At 37.6% G+C, this 24,873-nt stretch overlaps 1 protein-coding gene across 1 annotated transcript in view; it reads left to right on the forward strand.

Moving 5' to 3' along the window:
* The window catches only part of ADGRG7 (adhesion G protein-coupled receptor G7), a 70,141-nt gene extending 45,785 nt beyond the window's left edge, over window positions 1-24,356 (forward strand). Inside the window, exons 12-16 of the mRNA XM_037058948.1 lie at window positions 3,060-3,400; window positions 5,641-5,734; window positions 11,828-11,983; window positions 13,567-13,723; window positions 23,662-24,356. Of these exons, the coding sequence (XP_036914843.1) occupies window positions 3,060-3,400; window positions 5,641-5,734; window positions 11,828-11,983; window positions 13,567-13,723; window positions 23,662-23,928 (1,015 nt within the window). The 3' untranslated portion in view covers window positions 23,929-24,356. The remainder of the gene's footprint in view (window positions 1-3,059; window positions 3,401-5,640; window positions 5,735-11,827; window positions 11,984-13,566; window positions 13,724-23,661) is intronic.
* The last annotated feature ends 517 nt before the right edge of the window (window positions 24,357-24,873 follow it).

Genomic DNA, 24,873 nt, shown 5'->3' on the forward strand with positions numbered 1-24,873 from the left:
GGAATCAGTCATTTTCCCAAAGAACCAGAATTCTTTTTGATTCCTCTTCTTTATCTTTCACACTCAAGTCTCTTGCGATTCATTTAAACTTTTTATATGGAGTGTTTCCTCTGGGCCAAGTGCGCGTATGAACAATACGGGCAAGCTCCCATCTCTCGTGGTATTTACATTCTCAGGGGGAAGACAAACATATACAAAAATATACAGAAACTTTATATATAATTACCAATTGCGGTAAGTGCCTTCAGGAAATTACATGGCATGTAATTCAAGTCTGTCACACAAAAAGAAATGGCTCTTATAATTGTCTTTTCATTTGTTTTTCTACCACCACCACACTGGAGCAATTACATGATCCCATGGAAAAGTTGTGGTAACAGCATAATTAGTTTCTTTGCCTAAAATCTCACTCCTTTGAATTGTCCTCAGATTTTTTTTTTTTGCATCCTCTGTCAATGCATTTCTGAGCACAAGTGCTGCTAGAAATGTCACTAAAAACTCACCAGGAAAGAAAAACAAAAATGAAAACAAAATTGTGTTGGCTTTAAAGTCTTGAATCAAATAGTTTTCTTTGTTCATGGGCAGGTTTCCATATAAAAATCATGCATATATTTTTATTACATATGATGTGTCTTATATATTTGTGTGCATAATCATATGCGGAAAGATCAAAATGAAGTCAGCCTTTTTTCTGTGGATTATAATTTATGTTTGAAAATGGAGAAAAATTAGAAAGTAACTTTATTATACATAAAAGGATCCTTCTGAGTATTTTGCGCAGTTCTTAAGTCAATCTCAACTAAAATGTCAAGAGAATGGACAGAGTTCTGTCTAAATATAAGCTTTTTATTCATCATGGAAATCCAAAGACTGAGAAAGATCATGATGGAATGCTATAAAATCATAAAGGACATATAATCAGCAAACAAACTCATCAAATTCTGGGACATTAAAAATAGAAAGGTAGTTGAAGATGTTAGAACTTTAAGCACAGTGTAAACTTAGGGAAGTAGTTATTCCAGGAGGCCTTGTAGTCTGAAAAATCTAGGAGGATTTAGATGACAGTAAGGGAGATTTTATAACTTACAACTTTCATTGATATAGGACTGTATGCCATAGTCTACAGGAAACTGTAATGTCAGTAGAGGGGAGTTAAGAGGGGAGTTAAGTAGAGGGGAGTCAGTAGAAGGATATATCTGATCTTAAACATTAAGGAAAACATGACATGCACGGTAAAAAGAATGTCAAATCTCACATCTGAGATCAGTTTTACTCAGGGCAACCTTGAGTTCTCTGCCAATGTCAAAATACACACACAGGCCCCCACAGAGTTCTCTCCCTCTCCCGATCCCCAACTCATCTCTCATCCCACTGCCTTCTGAAGACCGCTGTTGAACACCACCAGCCTGCAGGCAAAATGAGAAAGGGCTTTTTTTGAGCAAAATCTTAGGTAAACAGGAGAAGAAGGAATAAAACACATTTTAAAGAGCACTTGGTTCTACGTCCAGAATTGTACCTTCCAATGAAGGGATGGTGCTTGGGCATGTTTTGAGATTAAAAGGTTCGTTCAGACCGTCTTGACTGTTGGCTGCCAGCCAGTGCTTCCCGAAGTCTGGTCCTTGCAGCTCCAGCCCTTGGGAGATACTCCATGGACTCAGGGCTCCGGTGGGTCTTAAAGAAAAGACGCACGTGAAACTTTGTTGCCTATAAGTCATTTACAGGGGTAGTAATCCTCAGTCTATTCAAATTATGAAGAATATCACTAGTAGCAGTAGGCTGTTAAGCAAATTTAAAATATTATTACGTACTTTAAAATGTTTCTGGGAGCCTCATAATGCAATGTAAGCTAACCCTTATACTATCTTGTTAGTTTAAAAGTAGTAAGTTTAATATTACTTAAAATTATAAAGTTAGTCAAAATTATATCAAGCCTTATTCTTTTAAAATTTACACATGAAGTTTAAAATACTTTTAAAAAACTCAAGAAACTTTCTCTACATTTGCACATGGGTTCATCTACTAACATGCACTAGTTTTCTATTTTGAAAATTTGAAAAATCCTTTAAGAACCCTTCTGTAGATAGCTTTCGTATGTGCTTGCAAATCGAGAGAAGTTACAGTCTAGTGTAGTATTAAAAACTGCCCTAAAACTTAATGTCTTGAAACAACAACTTATTATCCTCAATGATTCTGTGGCTTGACTGGGCCCAGCTGGACGGCTCCTCCAAAGGTCTCCCTTTGCATCTCCCATGAGACTGCAGTCACGGGGTGGCTGGGGTCAGAGCCATCTGGAGGTTTGCTGGGAGGCTAACGATCCCGCCACAGCGGGGTTGTTCTACACAGTCTTGGGGCATTTCCATGAGGTTCTTCTGAGGGTAGATGGACTTTTTATGTGGTGGCTCAGAACTCCCAGGACCACTGAAGGGAAAACTTGTGGTGACTTTCACATGTCCTAGGCACTTTTACCTTTTCGAGGCTCTCCTCCATCAAAGGGACAAAAATGATATTTTATGACAGCATTGGTATAAAGATGAATATATTAATATTATATGCTAAATATTTTCTTTGAGTGAAAAGTTCATTTTTTTTGCTTTCTTTTGGTTGAAAAGGAGTTAGAACATTGCTATGGGCCAGAAAGGTGCTGTGGGCCCTAAGCACTTTGGTATCTGATGGACAAGTTGGCCCTGTCTCCCCAGGCTTCTGTTGGTTCAACGAAGTCACAGGAACCCTGGGAGGTGAATATGCAGGGTGTAAAGATTGGGAAGTAGCATTTATTGGGGGCCATTTCTGGAGAGTAGCTATCACCTTGGATTAGAACACAGTTTCAAGAAAGGATATATCAACCTATTTTCTAACTCACTTCGTTGTGGAAATGACATAAGAGAGGAGCATAATTTTCTGGTGTTGCTGGGAAGGTAGATTTACCAGGTGGCCCACAGGCTATTAGCTGAATTTACATGGGATGATAATACACTTTGTTGCCTCACAATTTCACTTGGGTTTATGCTTTGCAGTTATTTTGTTTATTTATTTAATTACATCTACTTATTTCTATTCAGGAGAGTCAGAAAAACCTCCGTAACCTGGGTGTTGGTCAGTCTGTGTACATCAATGTTGATTTTCAACCTCCTCTTTGTGTTTGGAATTGAAAACTCCAACAAGAACTTAAGTACAAATGACACCCAGAATACTGGTTCTAATAGTAACAAAAAGCCCCAGACAGACATGGTGGAGCCTGTGAATCCCACGTGCACGGCCATCGCCGCCTTGCTGCACTACTTCCTGCTGGTGACGTTTACCTGGAGTGGACTCAGTGCCGCGCAGCTCTATTACCTTCTGATCAGGACCATGAAGCCTCTCCCTCAGCATTTCATTCTTTTCATCTCCTTAATTGGATGGGGTAAGTGTTTGCTTTTCTACTTACTCAGGAATTTAATTTTGTTGAAATCATTTAATTTAAACAAATGCCTACAGAAGGCCTAATAGTACAAGGCCTTGAGGTAGCGGGGGATGGAAAATCCAGAAACCAGTAAAAGTGCCTTCCACATGGTGGCTCATACTCCTGCGGAGGCAGATGGGTCAAGGCAGCTCTATAAGATATGTTACAAGCTGACTTCAAGATGTTAATGTCCTTTGACATCTCTATTAATTCGATTTGAGATTTAGACCACAAAAAACTTTCTGGCTACTTTATTTATTTATTGTTTGGGGGGGGATGCCACAGAATTTTATTGAAAAATTTTTTTGAAAAAAATTTATTGTTCATGCTACTGCAATTGCCCCAGTTTTCCCCACTTTGTCCCCCGTCCACCCAGCCCACCCCCCTGCACTCCCACAGGCAGTCCCACACTGTTGTCCGTGTCCATGGGCCATTCACACATGTTCTTTGGCTACTCCCTTCACCTTCTTTCCACTAGTCCCCATCTGCACCATCACTTCTTACAACTGTCTGTTTGTTCCACACCTTTATGCCTCTGATTCTATTTTGCTTAGTAGTTTATTTTGTTCATTAGATTCCACTTATAAGGAGAATCATATGGTATTTTTTTCTAACTGGCTTATTTCACTCAACATAATGTTCTTTAGTTTCATCCATGCTGTCACAAAGAATAGGAATTCCTTCTTTTTTACAGCCTGGTGGTAATCCATTGTGTAAATACACCACAGCTGTTTTATCCGCTCATCTACTGATGGGCCTGTTTCCAAATCTTGGCTATTGTAAATAATGCTGCTATGAACATAGAAGTGCATATATTCTTTTAAATTGGTGTTTCAGGATTCTTAGGATACATTCCCACAAGTGGAATCACTGGGTCAAAAGGCATTTCCACTTTTAATTTTTTGAGAAAACTCCACACTGTTTTCCACAGTGGCTGCACCAGTCTGCATTCCCACCAACAGTGCACTAGTGTTCTGTTTTCTCCACATCCTTGCCAACACTTGTTGTTTGCTGATTTATTAATGATAGCTATTTTTGGCACGTGTTAGGTGATATCTCATTGTGGTTTTAATTTGCATCTCTCTGATGGCTAGTGATGTTGAGCGTTTTTTAATATGTCCATGGACCATCTGTATGTCCTCCTTGGAGAACTGTCTATTCAGTTTTTTTGCCCATTTTTAAAGTGGATTGTTTGTCTTCCTGGTGTTGAGTCATACAAGTTCTTTATATATTTTGGAGATCAAACCCTTGTTTGATGTATTACTGGAAAATATGTTCTGCCTGCAGTGGGTTACCTTTTACATTTTGATGATGATTTCTTTAGCTGTGCAGAAGTTTTTAACTTGCTATAGTCTCATTTGTTAATTTTTTCCTTTAATTCCCTTGCCCTAAAAGATATATCAGCAAAAATATTGCTATGTGAGATATCTGAAATTATACTAGGTTTTCCTCTAGGATTGTGATGTTATCATGATTTGTAGTTAAGTATTTTATCCATTTTGAGTTTCTTCTGGTATATGGTGTAAGTTGTTGGTCTAGTTTCATTTTTTGTGCATATTTGTTCAATTTTCTCAACACCATTTATTAGAGAAAATGGCTTTAACTCCATTGTATGCTCTTGCTTCCTTTGTCAAATATTAATTGATCATAAAGGTGTGGATTTATTTCTGGGCTCTGTTCTGTTCCATTGATCTATATGTCTGTTCTTATGCCAATACTAGACTATTTTGATTACAGGGAAACAGGGGGCCTTGTAATATAGTTTGATACCAGGTACTGTGATCCCTCCAACTTTTTTCTTCTTTCTCAAGATTGCTGAGGCTATTCAGGGATTTTTTGGTTCCATATAAGTTTTTGGAATATTTGTTCTAGTTTCTCTTTCTGATATAGTTCATTATGGATGTATAAAATTGCTATCGATTTCTGAGTATTGATTTTGTACCACCAATTTTGCCACTTTTAGCCACATCAGTAACCAACTTTAAAAGAAATGCTGTAATAAAGACAACTAGAGCAACTTTTTAAGAAAAACAATTTGAAAACTATTAACCTAAATCTCAAGGATCATTTAATATGTTGTCCATAGTGGAAAGAACAATACATTCTGAAAAAGGATCAGTTGTATAATTCATTCATGGTGTTTTATAATTAATCCAAGTCTTGGGTAAATTATTAATTCAGTGTCTCCCTTTATCACCTAGGAGTCCCAGCTGTCGTGGTGGCTGTGACAGTGGGAATCATTTTTTCTCAGAACCCAGTCTCAGAGTGGGAATTAAAATACCGGCAAGAAGAAATGTGAGTCTAGCAGGGATGGGTGGGGCGGGGGCCCGAGGTGCGGTGAAAGTGAAGATGACTGTACCTGAACAACTACCAAAAAAAAGATTTCCTTTTAAAATTGAAAAAATAGAAATGTGAGCTTATATTTTTTAATGTCCATTATTGAAGAGTTTAAGTATTCAGTGATATTGAGTCCAAGTGTCACTATACATAGGCACCTTACTTTATAATTGTCATATTCCAAGTGGGTGTTTCAAATTTTCAAAGAACACTTTACATTTTAAATATGGTGACATGGAAATTTCCTATAGTAAATTCTTTGGTAAAGCAAGTATTTACCTTCTAAGTTTATAAATTTAAACTTTTTTGTTAAATTTAATTTTTATTAAGCTTGAAAAATTATAGGACAAAGTAAGTATAATCCTTAATAATGTTTCTTTTTTTTTTAAGTTTTTTCATCTAGTGATGGGAATAACAATGACAGTAATAGACCTGCTCAGGGGTTACTGTGAGGGGTCAAACAAATGTACAAACACTCATATCTTGAAGAGCACTCTTCATGCTTATAAGCCAAATCTATGTTTGTGTGATTATAACGAAGATTCCATGATGATTTACTGCACATAACACATTCTCCCTGTGACTCCAGCCTGAATAACTAACTAACTGTCAATCATGGAAGCACCTGACTGTATGGTGTTTGCTTTTTATGCGGGCAGGAAGAGGAAAAAGCTGAGCTAAACTTTTTACATGTATTTCTGCTATTGAATGACAATGGCTCTTTAATTGATTCTCCCTCCTCATTTTATAATTCAACCGTTCTTGTCCTCACATTCCACCTTAAGACCCAGACCAACTCAGGTAAACATAAAACTCTTGGAAATGTGCAAGTACCCACAAGGGAAAGTTGTGGTGTTAGGGTGCTTACCTATTTCCAGGGCTAACCACACCTAGCTGTAGAACACGAGACTATCTGTCTCATTTGATTTCAGAAGCCAAATACTTCAAGCACTGTTTTCTCTGTTTCATCGACTATCTTTAAATGAGTTTTAAATGCTGAATTTTACAATTAGAGATCATGATAAGATGCAAGTATCTCATGGAAGAGGTATTTCAGTTCAAATCACAGTTTTCATTTTCTACCCCAAACCAGGCACAGGGCTAGACTTGCTCCTATAAGAGCCTTTAGGAGAAAGACACCTACTCTCTTAAATTTATTCATAGTTAGCTATAAATAATTAAGAGCAGATTCTTTCCTGGGTACAATATTAGATGTTTGGGAAGACACCACGTGACTGATAACAGAAGCTGGGAAGAGAGGAAAGGATGTGTGAGATCTAATATCCCTTTATCCCCCACGTTCCACCTATACACAGGCATCAAAGGTCACATTCCTTCAGGATTTATTTAGAAAGAGGAGGGACTTTTTGGTTTTCCTAAGTTATCCTCCCAGTAACTGAGCCTCGACATCTCATGCTCTCCCCCACTGCTCCCTGCTCCACCAGTGATACCTGAAACCCCTGACCCAGTTCTCCTGATGAACTGCTCTCTTTGCCAGAAGGACCTAACTAAGGGGTAGGTGTAGCATGGCCATGTCCCTCCTTCCTGCTCTGTCCCCTAGTTCTCTGCACCGCCATCTTATAAGTTGTTTCCAGACTTTTCTGAAGGGTTGGGGTAATCACAAGAAATTATTATTTGACTGTATGCTGTGTTTGCTAAAGTTCTCTTCATGGTGTGCTTCATAGCAAAGTCCCCAGGAGTTAAACTCTTCATCTGAGGTCCATTTATGATGCTCTCCAGACCTTAGGTCCATAGCTTTTTGTCAGTTCAACCTTGACCGTGTGACTCACCAATCTCAACTCTAGAAATCTTGCTCCATGCCTACAAGGGTTAGTCTCACAGTAGGGTCCTTCTTTCTCCTCAGCAGTCTATTTATTATAATCCAAGTTATTAAATTAAGGATAATGAAGGGAGAGGCTGTTGTGAGAACAAATTTAGTATGATTATCTCTCCAAGTACTACAAAGGTTAGAGGGGGTAAGGAGGAGTGCCCTCCTAGGGCATGCTTCCTAATGACCATGGGTATCCAAGGTCATTAAGTCATATCCAAGGTCATATCTATTCCCCTTCCAGGTCACCGCACCAGTGTTAGGTAATTGAGGAATCTTACAGACATTTGTACGCACACACATCTATTGTACAAATAGTAATTCTCAGAAATTTTATCAACTAAAGATTAAACAACTCAAGACATACAGATACGGATAAATACTTGTCTGTTTGTTTTATAATTTGCAAGTCTCCTTTATCCAGTAGAGTTAGATTATTCATTTTCTTTCTTGATCATTTTCTCTCTTTTTTAACTGTGTTTCTTTAGGCTGCCTGGAGAAGAAATGTATTCACCTTTTTCATTTAAGACTTTTGATGGCCACTTTCTTGGTTGCCAAAGAAGCTCCTTGAGATTTGAAAGTACTTTTCCTCAGGATTTCATTAAATTCTTAGCCAAGTGCCCTCATTTCTTCCGTGTAGGGAAATGTGAGATGGAGGAGGACAGGAGAACTGTTCTCCAGTTACAGATGAGAGGAAAGGGAGGACCGGAGTCCTGAAGATAAACTTGCTCACTCTCACCATTTTATTTAGGATGGGCCTTGTCTGTGTATCCATGGGTTGGAGACACTCCTTTTCACCTTTTAATTCACTGCAGAGACTTGCACATCATTGCAGTTTTCTTGAAGATCATTTAGATTAGAAATATGATTTGTCGTAATTTAAATTATAACAACAGTCCAAAGCAAAACCACTTAGAAACCCTTTAACTTGTATAATAATGGTTTACCTATAGGGGAAGGAAAACATACATTAATTGAATGCCAAATATATTCCAGGGCTTCTTACATCAATACCCAAGTGCCTACTTGACATCTCCAGTTGGCTGTCTGATACGACTTCTCCTGGTCTTCCCTCCCAAACCTGCCCTTCCCATCATCTTCCACATCTCAGTTAATGGTAATTCCACTCTTCCAGGCACTGAGGCCAAAGAGTTTGGAGTCATCCTTAATTCTCCTATTTCTCACATCCAACCTACCAATAAAATAAATCATTTTGCTTTACTTATAAATACGAGGTCTGCCCAGAAAGTATCCAGCCATATACTATGAAAAATAGAGACATTTATTGAGAAGACTACAAGATATAAGAAACATTGTATATAGGACAATGACATTAGTCCCATTCAAAGTAGGCACCTTGGGACCTCACACAGTTCTCCCAATTGCCATAAGCTACCCTGCTGTATTTTCCTGAATCTTATTGATGGTCTTAAATCTCTTCCCTTTCAAAGGTGATTTTGGTTTTGGGAAAAGCCAGAAGTTGCAGGGCACCAAATCTGGGCTGTAGGTGGATGAGTCGCTTGGGTGATTTGATGTTTTGCCAAACAACTCTGCAGGAGACATAATGCATGAGCAGGCTCATTGTCATGATGAAGGTTCCTATCACCAGTTGCCCATAGCTGTGACCTTCTGAATCACCCAAATAGTTTCCATGGAGGAATGTTCAAGCTTAATATAAAAATTGCTACAGATTTGTTGTTCTACTTGCTTAGTCATTTTGAATGCAATGGCCACACAATACATATGACCAGTCAATGGCATCTACCGTCTCCACTGACTAGTACAGTGAAGTCATCGTTATTCACACATGCACATTTCAGTCCACTCTCCTTGGCTGCCAGGTTACACTGATATCATGTAAACCATTCTCATTAAAATAACAATGGTTGGACTTTTTCCTGACAGGCCTTGTTTATCTGCAACTACTATATTTTTCCTTTTTATAAATTGAATTTATTGGTTAATAAAATTATATAGGTTTCAGGGATACAATTCTATAATATATCCGTTTATTGCATCATATGTTTAGTATCCCAAGTCAAGTGTCTTTCTATCACCGTTTGTCCCCTTTTACCCTCTTCAACCTCCCTCTGCCCTCTTCACTTTGGGTATCACCATGCTGTTGTCTGTGTCTATGAGTTTTTTTTCCTTAATCCTTTTTTCTTTTACTCCCAGTCCCACAAATCCCCTCACTTCTGACAGCTGTCAGTGTGTTCTCTGCCTATGAGTCTACTACTATTTTGTTTTTTAGTTTATTTCATTCATTAGATTCTGTATATGAGTGAAATCATATGGTACTTATCTTTCTCTCATTGGCTTATTTCATTTAGCATAATGCTTTCCAGGTTCATCCATACTATCACAAAGGGTAAGATTTCCTTCTTTTTTATGGACAAGTAGTATCTATTGTGTAAATGTACCACAGCTTTTTTATATACTCATATACTGATGGACACTTGGGATGCTTTCAAATCTTGGCAATTGTAAATTGCCAAGAACATAGGGGTGCTTATGTTCTTTTGAATTGGTTGGAACCAGACTCTTTCTTAACATTTCTTCCCCTGGTCCAAACCACCAGATTATTGCAATTAACTCCTAGTGGATTTCCTACTTTTGCATGCATTTTCTCTTATCTTTGCATGTTGCTAGAGTAATTCTTTTAAAGAATTATAACACATTATATCAAGTTTCTTTTTCTTGCCAAAAGTGCATACAGTCATCTACAAAGGCCTGACATAATTTACATCTTTTCACTAATCCTATCTACCTACTTTGTTCTAGCCACTTGGGCTTCTTTGCTGTTCCATAAGCTCCCAACTCAGGTCCTTTACACTTGCCGTTTCCATGCCTGGGATCCCCTTCACCCTCATCTACTCCAAACATTTGCTTAACTATCATTTTTCCCCCATAAGGCTTTTCCTGACCACTGTATTAAAATAAACTCTCCTCCCCACCCCCACACAGTAATACATACCCTTATTACCTGCTTTATTTTTCTCCACAGCACTCATCACTATCTGAATTGTATGTACTTCATTTATTTGTTAGTTTTATCTGTTTCTCTGTGATAGAATAAATTCACTAAAGGAGGGATTTTTGTTCCCTGGCTGGTGTAGCTCAGTGGATTGAGTGCAGGCCTGTGAACTATAGGATCGCAGTTTGATTCCCAGTCAGGGCACATGCCTGGGTTGCAGGCCAGTCCCCAGCAGGGGATGCATGAGAGGCAACCATACATTGATATTTCTCTCCCTCTTTCCTTCCCTTCCCCTCTAAAGATAAATAAATAAAATCTTTAAAAAAGAAGGGATTTTGTTTTTTTGTTCACTGCTAATATTTTGGTATCTAGAATGGTGTCTGGCACATAGCATACTCTGTAAATACTTATTAAATGAATGAGTTAATTCTTACCACAATGCCAGGAGATGATTATCACACCTCACCAATGAGAAGGATACACCACCATACTATCACCAAAAATAGCAACAACAAAACAAAAATTGAGGCAATGAGGTTAAATAACTACTCAAACACTTTAAAACACTAAACCTCTCAAAATGCCAATTAAGAAGAGATTTTAAATAATCTATGGTATAGCAAAATAATGGAATAATATGTAGCTTTGAAAAGTAATGAAGGCAATCATTTTATATTCTGGCATGGAATGATCTCCAAGGTATGTTGCTAAGTAAGGCACAAAAGTATCATATGCTATCATTTGTTTGAACATCAGGGGAGAAATACATGTTTGCTGGTGTATCCACAGCCTAAATTTGGAAGAATGCATGAGAAACATTGATTCTCAGTGGAGACAGACACTAGGTGACTATGAATAATTATCAGAGGGGAGCTTGTCTCTCTATGAATGTTTTCACCATTTCAATTTTGAGCCATCTAGATGTGCTACATATTCAAAAATAAAACAAAAGAATAACTTGCCTCAATGCAGGCACCTAGTAAGCGATAAGAAAGTGACATTTAAATTTGGGATTGCCTGACGCAAAAGCCTATTTTCTCTCCACTAGCCAATACTGTTTCACAGAGGAATATGGCAGAACCAATACGTTTCTTTTTTCTAGTAGGTTGAATTCTTGCTCATTATCTCAAATATATAGGTTGCAAAGGGATATTCTCTTTCAGGCAAGTGAATGTCAATAATGATAATAACCAGGAGAAATGTGTGTACCATTCTTGGTCTTCTGAAATAATTCCTTTTCTCTCCACAGCTGCTGGCTGGCAGTTTTGGATGGCAAAGATTTTATAAGAAGTCCATTGTTGTGGGCACTCGTTCTACCTATGACCATTATCCTCATCACCAATGTTGTTATATTTATTGTCATTACAGTCAAAGTGCTGTGGAATAATAACCAGAATCTGACAAGGTAAGATTCCCAGTGAACGGGAAGCTACCAGACATGACTCATTGTGAACACAATGGGTACCAGAATACATCCACACTTCCCAGGGGAGTTCCAGACTCTGGGACAATGGAGGGGCATGTGGTTTGCAGAGCAGACTTTTCTCTTCAATTTTGTCTCAGAAAGTGGATCTTCCCATTTTCATCATCAGCAACACATGTGGGTCTGCTGATTTATATATATATTTTATATATATAATTTCAGTTGGAGAGTAAAAACAGAAACTATTAAATATGTATACCCTCCCCACAACCTCCCACAGTACAAATTGGTTAAAATACAGTGCTAATGAGGCTATGAATTCAGCTTAAGACTCCACTTAGCCCAAGTAACTTACTATAAGCACATCTGTGAGCTTTGCGGGTTCAAATGAATTCATTTGGTATGAAGAGATGGGTGAAAACTACTATCATCAGTGGGAATATAATCTTAAATATGCGATTTACTGATCAAGAGTAGTATCATCTTTCCTATATGAGTGATAGTCCATTAGAGGGGAAATATAGAGAAATATTATCAGTGATAATCATTCAAACCTATGTTGTATTAGAAATGCAGAAAGATCTTGGTGAAGTCTTCTCAACCTATTGCAAATTAGGTTATATTTCTTTTATACAAAACTATCATTTTGGCCTCAGTCATCAACTGGATTTGTCTTTGTAAATTTTGGCTGAGAACACATAGCTCTTAAATTGGTTTAGGTTACAATTTAGTTGTTGAACACGTTATCTTCCATGTCTCAGTTAGCTTTCATGGATAACAAACTACCCCAAAACTTAATGGCTTAGAATGACAAATATTTATTGTTGGTCATCAGTTTCAGTGTTGGTTGGGTAGTTATCCTGGTTTGGGCTGGCTTCAATGTGGATGGATGATCTAGAATGAGTTACTTTCATGCCTGTAGCTAGTGGATGGTTGGTCTTGAATGGTAGCTGATCAGTGGGGAAAACTCATCTCTGTGCCAGGTGGTTTCTCATTCTGCATTAAACTAGTCCAGGCTTCTTAACACAGTGGTCTCAGGGTTCCAAAGAGCAATAAGAGAAGGCACACTCTAATTTAAAAAAACGCTTTCAAGCCTCTGCTTGTAGAACAGTTGCTGATATCTCACTAGTCAAAGTGAGATATTAGTAATTGTCTCACTATCAAGGGAGGAAGACAACTGCACTTTCATTCCCGTATCAGCCTACATCATGGGAGGGTTCCAGAGTCCCAGACGATTTCTCACTAGCTGATCCAGTGGTAATAATCACTAAAATAAAATTCTTTTCCAAAGAAATAATTGATTCTTTGTGAAATTTGCCTGTAAGTATTAAAGGAACTACTTATGCCTGATATAGGTATCACTGTATTTCTTAATAAAATTTACTAAATCAGATTGTGTCCAACAGGGCATAGGTCTAACATCATTTTTCTACCAGAGGCATAATATTTTTAAATGAATAGTATGTGTGGGCAGCTGAATATATATACTCAATAGTAGGGTAACAATGGCATTAATAAGAAAAAACTGAATAAACCTAATTTTTTTCTTGCTTTCTCTTACCCAGCACAAAAAAGTTTTCATCGCTAAAGAAGATTCTTAGCACGTTATCTGTTGCAGTCGTTTTTGGGGTCACCTGGATTCTGGCATACTTCATGCTAACTGATAATGACGACATCAGGATCATCTTCAGCTACATATTCTGCCTTTTGAACACTACTCAGGTATAGTGTGGATTAGTCTGAAAGTAGTAGACCCTGGTTCAGAGTTTTCTCCTTTTAAAACTTTCTGAAGGTCATTCCTTTGTACCTTTAGGAGAGTTTATTTTAATCCTTTCAGGGAAGTCAAAGGAAAGCTCTTTATGACTTACCTACTACGTCTTTCATGTGCTGAAGTGCCGTAGAATAAATTGCAATAAGGCTGCATCATGTTAGTCCCTCTTCTCTGAGCAGAAGAGATTTTTTTAGGCCAATAGCTTGGGAAACGCTTCTTTTCCCTTTCTCCCATGGAGCACGCTCCTCACTGTGGTTGTATGGGCAATGTTACAATTATCACTGAAGTTGGATACATGTGGGGTGGGCTGAATTTTCTCTTTCTTTTTAAAAAATTTTACAAGATTATGACCTTTTCTTTAAAAAATTTATTGAGGAATCATTGGAAATACTTGACAAATATCATATGTATTAAGTATACAATGTCATGATTTGATATACCTATACATTGTAGAATAGTCACCAAGATTATTAACATAATTAACAATCCACATCACACAGTTAACCTTATTTTTAGTTTTTATTGTTCAATTACAGTTGTCCCCATTTCCCCCCCATTACTCTCCTCCACTCTACCCACCCCTCCTCCCACATTTGATCCTCCCCACCCAGCACTGTGTTCATCCATGGGTCCTTTGTGCGTGTTCCTTACTAGTTAACTTTTTGAGTCTGTGGTGAGAATGCTTAACTACTCAGCAGCTTTCAAGTGTACAATATCATATGATTAATTAGAGTCACCATGCTCTACATCAGATCCTCAGAACTTATTCTCTTTATAACTGAAAATTCACACTCTTTGACCTACATTATCCCATTTGCCACTCCCGCCAGCTCCTGGCAACTAGCATTCTATTCTTTTTTTTATGAAGTTGGCTTTTTAAAAAAGATTCACGTATAAGTGATACCATAAATTATTTGTCATTCTCTGACTGACTTATTTCACTTATCATAATGCCCTCCAGGCTCATTCATGTTGCAACTGGTAGAATTTCCTTCTATTTTATGGCTGAATAGTAATCTATTATTTATATATGTATAATAAATATATAATACAAATTTATAAACTTATTTATAAAAATATATATATCACACTTCCTCTCTCTCTTTTTTAAATACTTACCTGAGGATAGGTCTATTGATTTTTTTTAAATTTAATTTATTTTTTTCTATGAGGACCTTTTATTTTTTATTATTTTTATTTTTTAAATATATTTTATTGATTATGCCATTACAGTTGTCCCATTTCCCCCTTCATTCTCCTCCACCCTGCACACCCCCCCCCATACCTCCCTTTAGTTCATGTCCATATGTCACAAGTTCTTTAGCTTCTACATTTCCCACACTACTCTTGCCCTGCCCCTGTCTCTTTTCTACCTACCAGCTATACTACTTATTCTCTGTACCTTTTCCCCCTCTCTCCTCTTCCCACTCCCCTGTTGCTAACCCTCCATGTGATCTCCATTTCTGTGGCTCTGCTCCTGATCTAGCTGTCCACTTAGTTTGCTTTTGTTTTGGGTGTGGTTGTTAAGAACTGTGAGTTTGCTGTTCTTTCACTGTTCATATTTTTTAACTCCTTTTTCTTAAATAAGTCCCTTTAATATTTCATATAATGAGGGCTTGGTGATGATGAACTCCTTGAAAGATTTGAACTTATCTGAGAAGTACTTTACCTGCCCTTCCATTCTAAATGAAAGCTTTGCTGGATAGAGCAATCTTGGATATAGGTCCTTGCCTTTCATGACTTGGAATATTTCTTTTCAGCCCCTTCTTGCCTGCAAGGTCTCTTTTGAGAAATCCGCTGACAGTCTGATGGGAAGTCCTTTGTAGGTGACTGTCCCCTTATCTCTTGCTGCTTCTAGGATTCTCTCCTTCATTTTAGTCTTGGCTAATGTAATTATGATGTGCCTTCGTGTGTTCCTTCTTGAGTCCACCTTCTTTGGGACTCTCTGAGCTTCCTGGACTTCCTGGAAGTCTATTTCTTTTTCCAGATTGGGGAAATTCTCCTTCATTATTTGCTCAAATAAGTTTTCCACTCATGGCTGTTCCTCTTCCCCTTCTGGTACCCCTATAATTCGGATGTTGGAACATTTAAAGATGTCCTGGAGGTTCCTAAGTCTCTCCTCATTTTTTTGAATTCTTGTCTCTTCATTGTTTTCTGTTTGGTTGTTTCTTTCTTCCTTCTGGTCCACTCCGTTGATTTGAATCCCAGTTTTCTTTCCATCACTATTGGTTCCCTGTATATTTTCCTTTATTTTACTTAGTGTAGCCTTCATTTTTTCATTTAATTTGTGACCAGAATCAACCAGTTGTGTGAGCATCCTGATCACCAGTGCTTTGAACTGTATACCTGATAGGTTGGCTATCTCTTGATTGCTTTAAAGTATTGGCTCTGCACCTTTGATTTGTTCTTCTGTTTGAGCCATAATGTTTTGGTCTGGTTGTGCCTGTTATGTATGAGGAGCGGAGCCTTAGGTGTTCACCAGGGTGGGGCAAGCCAGTTGCTGGGTTGAGATCCTGTATGTGGGGGCAGGGTCAGAGAGGGAATGATGGCTCTTTCTCTGCTCTGTCTCTGATTTCAGTCCCCTCTGATGCTTCCCACAAGCAAATTGGGCCTTTTTGCCACTGGTTCCCATGTGGGTGGGCTTGTGTATGTTCCAGGGCCCTGTGGGTCTCTCCAGTGAACTTTCCTGTGAAGCTGGGAGTCTCTCCTGGCACCTCAACCCCCACAAGTTTTTTCAGTCAGTGCTTTTAGGCTTTATTTCCCATCGCTGGGGCCCTGGGTTGCACAGTCTGTCTCACTGCCCATTTTTTGCCTGGTTTATCTGCACATAAATGTATGTCCGAGGTCTGCAGGCTGCCTTGTACACCTCACTCATTTCCTCCCTGTGCCCGGGTCTGCCAACCACCACTTTTTCCTGCTGTGACCTTCTCCACTGGCTGCTGACTCTGCCTCTCTTACAGGTCTCGATGAATGGTTTGTTGTTGTTGGACTTTGGTACAGTTCAATTTTCTGTCTGTTCTGGTTGTGTTTTTGTTTCTAAATCTTTGTTGTCCTTAAATTTGGTTGTGTGAGGAGGCACAGTGTTTCCACCTACCAGACAGGTCTACTGATTTTAGATCAAGAGAGAGGTGGGGGAGGGGAGAGAGAGACACACCCCCACACACACATACTGATGTGAGAGAAACACTGATTGTTTGCCTCTCATACATGCCCCGACTCGGGATTGAACCCTCAACCTAGGTATGTGCACTGACCAGGGATGGAACTTGCAACCTTTTGGTATAAGGGTCACTGCTACATCCAACTGAACCACCCAGCCAGGGCACATTTTTTTAATCATTCACCAATCAAAAGACATTTAGGTTGTTTTCATATATTGACTATGGTGAATAATGCTTCAGTAAACATGGGTGTGCAAATATCTCTTCAAGATATGGATTTCATTTCCTTTGGCTATATACTCAGGAGTGGAATTGCTGGAATACATATTAGCTCAAGTTTTAATTTTCTGAGTAACCACCATGCTGTCAATTAACATTCAGCTGTGAAGTAAACACCAACTTACATTCTCACTAAAAATGTATAAGAGTTTCCTTTTCTGCACCAGCATCCTCACCAACATTTTTTCTCTCGTCTTTTTGTTTTTGTTAAATTTTATTTATTTGTAGAGAGAGGGGAAGGGAGGGAGAAAGAGAAGGAGAGAAACATCAGTGTGTGGTTGTCTCTCCCACGCCCCCAAATCGGAAACTGGCCCACAACCCAGGCATGTGCCCTGACTAGGGGGAATTGAACTAGTGACCCTTTGGTTCACAGGCTGGCACTCAATCCACTTGAGCCATACCAGCCAGGGCTCTCTTGTCTTTTTGATAATTGATATCATAACAGGTGTGAGGTGATATGGCACTGTGAATTTGATTTGTATTTCCCTGATAATTGATGATGTCAAACATGTTTTCTCGTACCTGCTGGCCATTTGTATGTCTTATTTTTTTGAAAAATATTTTATTTATTTATTTTTAGAGAGAGAGGGAGGAAAAGAGGGAGGGAAACATCAGTGTGAGAGAGAAACATTAGTTGGTTAACCTGCAGCCCAGACATGTATCCTGACAGGGAATCAAATCAGCAACCTTTGGCTTTGCAGGAAGATACCCAAGCAACTGAGCCACATGCATCAGGGCTGCATCTTCTTTGGAATAATGTCTACTCAGGTTCTTTGCTCACTTTAAAATTGGGTTATTTGTTTTTCTATTGTGTTGCATGAATTCCTTTATATTTTGTATATTAATCCCTTATCTGGTAAGGGACTATAAGTTGGCAAATATATTCTCCCATTTTGTAGGTTGCCTTTTCAATTTACTATTTTCTTTCCTGTGCAAAAATTTTTCAGTTTGGTATAGTCCACTTATTTATTTACCTTTTCCTACCTGTGCTTTTGGTATGTTAGTCAAAAAATTGTTGCTAAGACCATTATCAAGGATCCTTTTCCAAATGTTTTCTTTTCAGAAACTTTATGGTTTCAGGGCTTACATTGAAGTCTTTGATCCACTTAAAGTTAATTTTTATCAGTGGTGTAAAATTGTGGTCCAATTTTATTCCTTTGCATGTGAATACCCAGTTTTCCCAACATCATTTACTGATTTACTGAGATTATGTGTTTTTGGTACCCTTGTCACAATTAGTTGACCATACGTGCATGGGTTTATGGGTTTATGTCTGGCCTCTGTGCTCTGTTCTACTAGGTACGTGCCTGTTTTTTATGCCAACACCATATAGTTTTGACTAATATAGCTTTATAATATAGCTTGAAATTAGGAAGTGTGATGTCTCTGGCTTTGTTCTTCTTTTCCAAGATTGCTTTGGCTATTGGAATCTTTTGTGGTTTTACACAAATTTAGGATAATTTTTTTCCTATATCTGTGGAAAATGTCATTGGAATTTTGGTAAAGATTATATTAAATCTATATTGTTTTGGGTAGTATTAACATTGTCACAGTATTAATATATCTAGCCCAAGAACACATCAATCTTTCCATTTACTTGTGTCTTCTTCAATGCCTCATTGTTTTAGGTGTGAAGGTCTTTCACTTTCTTCAGTTAAATTTATTACTAATTATGTCATTGTTTTTGGTGCTATTGTAAATAAAATTGTTTTGTCTTCTTGATAGTTTGTTATTAGTATACAGAAATGCAACTGGTTTCATGTGTTGATTTTGTATCCTGCAACTTTACTGAATTCATTTTTTTTTAGTTCTGACTAGTTTTTGGTGGAATTTTTTGGTTTTCCTGTATACAAAATTCTACAAGAGAGCTGGTTTGATAGGAGCAGAACCTTATGAAGTATTTTTGTGTGACATAATTATACATAGGACTGAAGATGCTTTTATTCCTTGAGTCTTATTTCAAACATACATTTAATCATACGTCTTTTAAAGAATATTTCATTCATAGTTTGTTTAAAAATTTGAAATGAAGATTTATGTATTTTTTCCTTTGGAAACCATCCTATTAACATATTGAGAACATCTACTACAAGAAGCTGGACATTTAGACAAAGTATTACGGTCATCTTCTATTTTCATCGTGGTAAAAATAGTGATATAGATGACCAAAATGGTAGATTAAAAATAAAAATAATTGTTTGACCTCAGAGGATTTTTGTTTTTATACTTTTGTACTTGTGTATTATGGAGGGAGAGACAAGAATTTAAGATAAAATATGGTTTTATTATTGAAAGACCTACCTTGAAATCAGAATTTCTCTCCATGCTTTTTATTCTGTGCCTCCTCCTGTGGTGAACATTGCCTTTTGCTCTGATGAAAAGTATCACAGGGACGTTTCCCTCTGTATATGGAGTCTTACCTGTCCTTTCATGAGCTGCCCGAGTGTACTGTATTTCAATAGAATAAAATTACCCTGCTTTGAAAGTACCACACTACACAAGGATCATTTGTGTGTGATCACTGAATCACCTGTATGAGGCAAGAAAAAAGTTCACCCTTTATACTCCAGACTTCCAACCTTAAAAGCAAAAAAAAAAAAAAGTTCCTAAGTTCCACATTTTGTATTATTTTTTAAGAATTTCCAGTTGGATGTTTATTGAGATTACCTTCTGACAATATATTTGTATGCCATATATGTACTTTTTAAAGGTGATACATTTAATTTTCAAATTATTTTTATAAAATCTTATTTGCCTTTAATTTGTTCATCAAAGACTGACAAAGGCATGCAAGATTTCTTTTTACACTATCTTTCTACCAATTTTTCCTACAACGTTTAACTATCTTTCTATAATTTGATGCTGTATTATCACGATCCTAGAAATTTATGGATGTTGTATATTTCTGGCACATTTTGCCTTAATCAATATAACAGGTCATTTCCTGTCCCATTTTGTCATCCAATCCGATTTTCCATGTTAATGCAGCAACTGCTAATTTGCGTTTATTTCATCTTATTTAATCTAGTGGTACTAGTTCTTTCACTTTTCCGTTTGCTGCGTCACTGCCCTTCACATCTCGTCTTAGACCCTCTACGTTTAGATTTAAAAAATTATTTTCTCATTGTTTTTCATTTTGTTGAAAAAGATAACCTTTTTAGCTATTTAGCTATCAAAACTAATATAACCTTATTTTGTCATCTTATTTTCTTTTTTTCACATTGAACCATGATTTCTCCTTAGTTTATGTATCGTTCTTTATAAATTATGTTCTCTTTTACTTAACCTTCTCTAATAATTAGAACATCTTTATTTTGTCAATTATTATCTTTGTTCATCAAACATTACTACAATTTATAAGATTTTCAATTTCCAGAGAAAAACTATATGTATTGATTCCTCCCTTTTTGGGGTAATAAGATTAACACAGCTTAGCTGCTTCCTACCTCCTGGTTTATTAGTACAATTTAAAATTTATCTTCTAATTTATCTTCTAGGGGAGTGTTTCTCCCTATTGTCACACCATCCCTTACATTTTCTTGTAGTAACTTCGGACTCATAAGAATTTATAAAACAGTATGGAGTTCCCATACCCTCCACCCAGCTCTTCTCCTGACGATGCCCTATACAACGACAACCCATGGACAAACCAGGGCAATCAGCATTGGTGCAATCCACATAGATTATTTATTTATCAGCTTTAATCCTTGAAGTGATTACTTTAGTTCTAGGTTTATTAACATAACTCAAGTAAAATAGAAATATTATAGTTTTGTAAGTTCATTCATTCTATTTCTTCTTGTACTCAAAAATTAACTTTTTACATGTAAGAGTCTTACCTCCTCAACTAAATTGTTATTTACTCTAGTGCAAGTAATATACTTGTATATGTTTTTTGCAGCATTTAACATCTTGTTTGATATCAAGATGGCCTATATTTTCCTAATAGTTTGTGCAGTAAACTGCATTGTTTGGTGATTGTCTCATTAAGTTGCTAAGAATAGTCACCACTGTGTGTAGTTGATATGTTGGTTGTTTCTGGCTCCGCTCAAATAGTACTGAGGAGGGAAGTCTGATTCAAAATGAAAATCATTGGGAGGGCATTAGATAAATTTGGCTTGACTGAAAATGATGAGCAGTCTGTAGAGTGCAGTGTAGAGAGTGGCTTACCTGTATGAAGTGCTAACGTCACATTTAATGCTTGTAAGCTCCTCACCCTCCATCCCAGGTACTCTCGCCACTGCCTTTTCTGACTTACTCACCTAAAGAATGGATGTGTGCCTTCTGCTAAATATAAAAGGATATAGGTAGTTCTTTACTGTTGACAAGACCCAGTGGAAATACCCCAGAAGGGCAATAAATAGAGTAAGCTTAGTTTGAGATTGTCAGTTAACCATGGGCTTATTGCCTGGAGTGGTCAGGAATTTCGAAAAGTATCAGAAAAAGGCATGATCAAGGATATTCCCTTTTCCATGCACAGGAGAGTCACATTACAAAATAGAGGCCCATTACAAAATATTCGTCGTACATAGTAAAATTCAGGGGGGCCATGTGGCAAGAGCACTGGATTAAAAGTCAGGAGACAGAGGCTGTCTTTTAGCTTTAACATTAGTGATTCACATGATTTTAGGTAAGTCACACAACCTCTCTGAGCAAGGTATGTAAAATATAAAATGGAAGGGGGTGTTAAAATTGACTCGGTGTTTTTCACAGTGGGTCTGAGTGTTGCCTACATTAGAATGTACCTAGTGCATTAAAATGCTGATGGGAGTAAAAGACAGAAAACTGTACTTGAACAACAATTAAAATAAAAAATATAAAAAAGATTAAAAAACATATAGACAGACACAGAAATCTTACAGCTTTTGTTTTTAAATTTTAGTCATGTCAGATACATAAAAACGTTGATTCCCTGGCGGCCTCGCCTCTCAGTCAGTCTACAGGGTAAGAACTAGGAATTTTCACTTTAAACAAATGCCCCAGGTGATTTCTACGTATGTTAAAGTGTATGAATAACTAGATTAGTTTACATGTGAGGCTCCTTCTAGATTTACAATGCTATAATGCTAATAAACATGTGTTTGTGCCTTGGCTGGTGTAGCTCAGTGGATTGAGCACGGGCCTGCGAACCAGACAATCGCAGTTCAATTCCCAGTCAGGGCACATGCCTGGGTCGCAGGCCAGTTCCCAGTAGGGGACTCACGAGAAGCAACCCTACATTGATATTTCTCTCCTTCTCTCCTTCCTTTCCCCTCTAAAGATAAATAAATAAAATCTTAAAAAAAAACACAAACATTTGTTCGTTAAGTGCTACAGATATTACTTAATAAGCACAATTTGATCTTTGTGCTAGTGACCTATACTTTTTTTGTTGTTGTTTCAAATAACATCTTTGGAATTTTAGGGAGCATAGACATATTGGGATTCTACTCAGACAGAATTTCAAGGATAGTGTCTTCATGGATGCTCTTTAGTCCAGGTCTTTTCCTAATTATTGTACAACCAAAAATTCTATCCACTATTGTCTTTGACTTAGAATTTCAATTATGGAAAAGTCGGATGATCTGGTGTAGCCCACAGAGAACAGCTTTTCTAGAGAACAGATTTCTCATGTTCCCAAAATAATTTCCTCTCCCGTGAATAATCAGGATGGCCAGTGAATACTTTGGCCCCTCTGAAACCTTTATTGTCCCCGAGCACACTTCCTTGTGTCATCAAGGCTGTCTTCAGATTAGTGAGGTATCACCTGTTGGTTGACAGTCAAGTTAATCTTCCTGCTTTTGTCCAGTGAACTAATCTATCTCTTGCCAATAAGTATTGATTATATTAGTCAAACTCTCAGAGTCTTTTGATTATCTTACCATAGCACCAGAAATAAATCCTTATAAGGCTTGGGGTCATATAGGTGCAAAACTGGGAGACATCCATGGATATTTATTTTGAAATAGTTTAATACAAGTTGCAAAAATAGTACAGGGCTCCCATGTACTCTTTGCCCAGCTTTCCCTAATGATAATACCTTGTATCACCCCAGTATGTTGTCCAAATCAAGAAACAGACATAGGCACAATACCGTCTACTCAAGTACAGATGCTACTTAATTTATTAAGTTTGGGGGGTTGTGAGTAATGAAAAAAGAGCAGGTGGCAGGGTGAAATAAAATTTATTTCCTGAGCCCTGGCTGGTGTGGCTCAGTGAACTGAGCCCCAGCCTCAGTGAACCAAAAGGTCCCTGGTTTAATTCCCTGTCAGGGCACATGCCTGGGTTGCAGGTGAGGCCCCCAGTAGGGGGCATGTAAAAGGCAACCACACACTGATGTTTCTCTCTTTCTCCCTCCCTCCCTTCTCCTCTATCTCTAAAAGTAAATAAATAAAATCTTTAAAAAAATCTATTCCCTGATTCAGTTCTCAACACTTACCTAACATGCAGCTTTTTTTCCTATCTGCCAGGGATTGCAAATTTTTCTCTTCTACACTGTCAGAACATCCATTTTCCAGAGTGAAGCTTCCAAAGTGCTGAAGTCGCTGTCGTCATCCGCTGGGAGAGTGAAGTCGATGCCACCAGTACTCCTGCCGCTGAGGCTGCGTGTGAGGGTGTATAGCATGCTCAGGGCATGGCCAACCCTCAACGAACACTTCAGGCTGCTGGATCCGTCTGTGTTTACCGAGGAAATGACACTCTCTGGGAGCGACCAAACAGAAGTGCTGAAAGAGTAAAACTGTTACCTTTTGTGGTCCTTTGTATTCAGCTTGTGTGAGTTTTGCTTCTTCTATTTCCTTCCTTTAGTAGCCAGTCCTTCCAGAAAGTCACTCTCAATATATTTTGCTCAAGGTTAAAAATCAGGTAAAACCTGTTGTTTATTATCATCAGGGATAATAGATCTGGGATTTTTCTATTATTCGACAGATTTCTTACCTAAATGAGCTGAAGAATTCCACCAAGCCCACAGAGAGGTGGAATTCTAAGTTTTTAGATGTTTCATCACTGTGTTGTACACCTGAACCTATTGAGTTTCAAGAAAAAGGTGGACCACGAGTTTACACAAGTGTCATCTTCTCAAAAATAATTCAGTTGTTTGGGTAGACCACATTTCACTTATGTGTTCACCAGTGTATGGGCATTCGCTCATTCCCAGGTTTTGAAAACTATGAATAAAACTGATATAAACATTATTATACTATGTCTTTGTGTGGACATGTGTTTTCTTTTGAAATACCTAGTAGAATTGTTGCATCATAGGGTAAATACACCTATTTAACTTGGTAAGAAACTGCTGAACAGTTTTTCAACGTGGTTGTACCATTTTATACTACCAACAGCAACATATAAACTTTGGAGTTAGTTTTTAAAGTCCTGACTTGTGAATAACTTCAAAATGTACAAGTAGATTATAAATCCCTTTTTTAAGATATTGGTTGTGTTTCTAAAAACAATCCCCCTTAAAAGATCTTTTGTTTTAAACAAAGAAGAGGGAAAAATAAAAGCAGAGTGATATGATCTAATGCTCCTATCTCTTTCGAACTGTATTTCCCAGGGAGCTAGAGTCCAATTTTTATCTTCTTTCAGTAGAGCTTTGTTACACGTGGAAGTGTGATATTGATAACTTGCTGAACTTTGACATAAGCTGCTATGAAACCGTGATATAACAGTACAGACCCTTT

Source organism: Sturnira hondurensis, unplaced genomic scaffold (assembly GCF_014824575.4).
Source record: "Sturnira hondurensis isolate 20B ecotype Veracruz unplaced genomic scaffold, ASM1482457v3 Scaffold0010428, whole genome shotgun sequence".
Taxonomy (NCBI): domain Eukaryota; kingdom Metazoa; phylum Chordata; class Mammalia; order Chiroptera; family Phyllostomidae; genus Sturnira; species Sturnira hondurensis.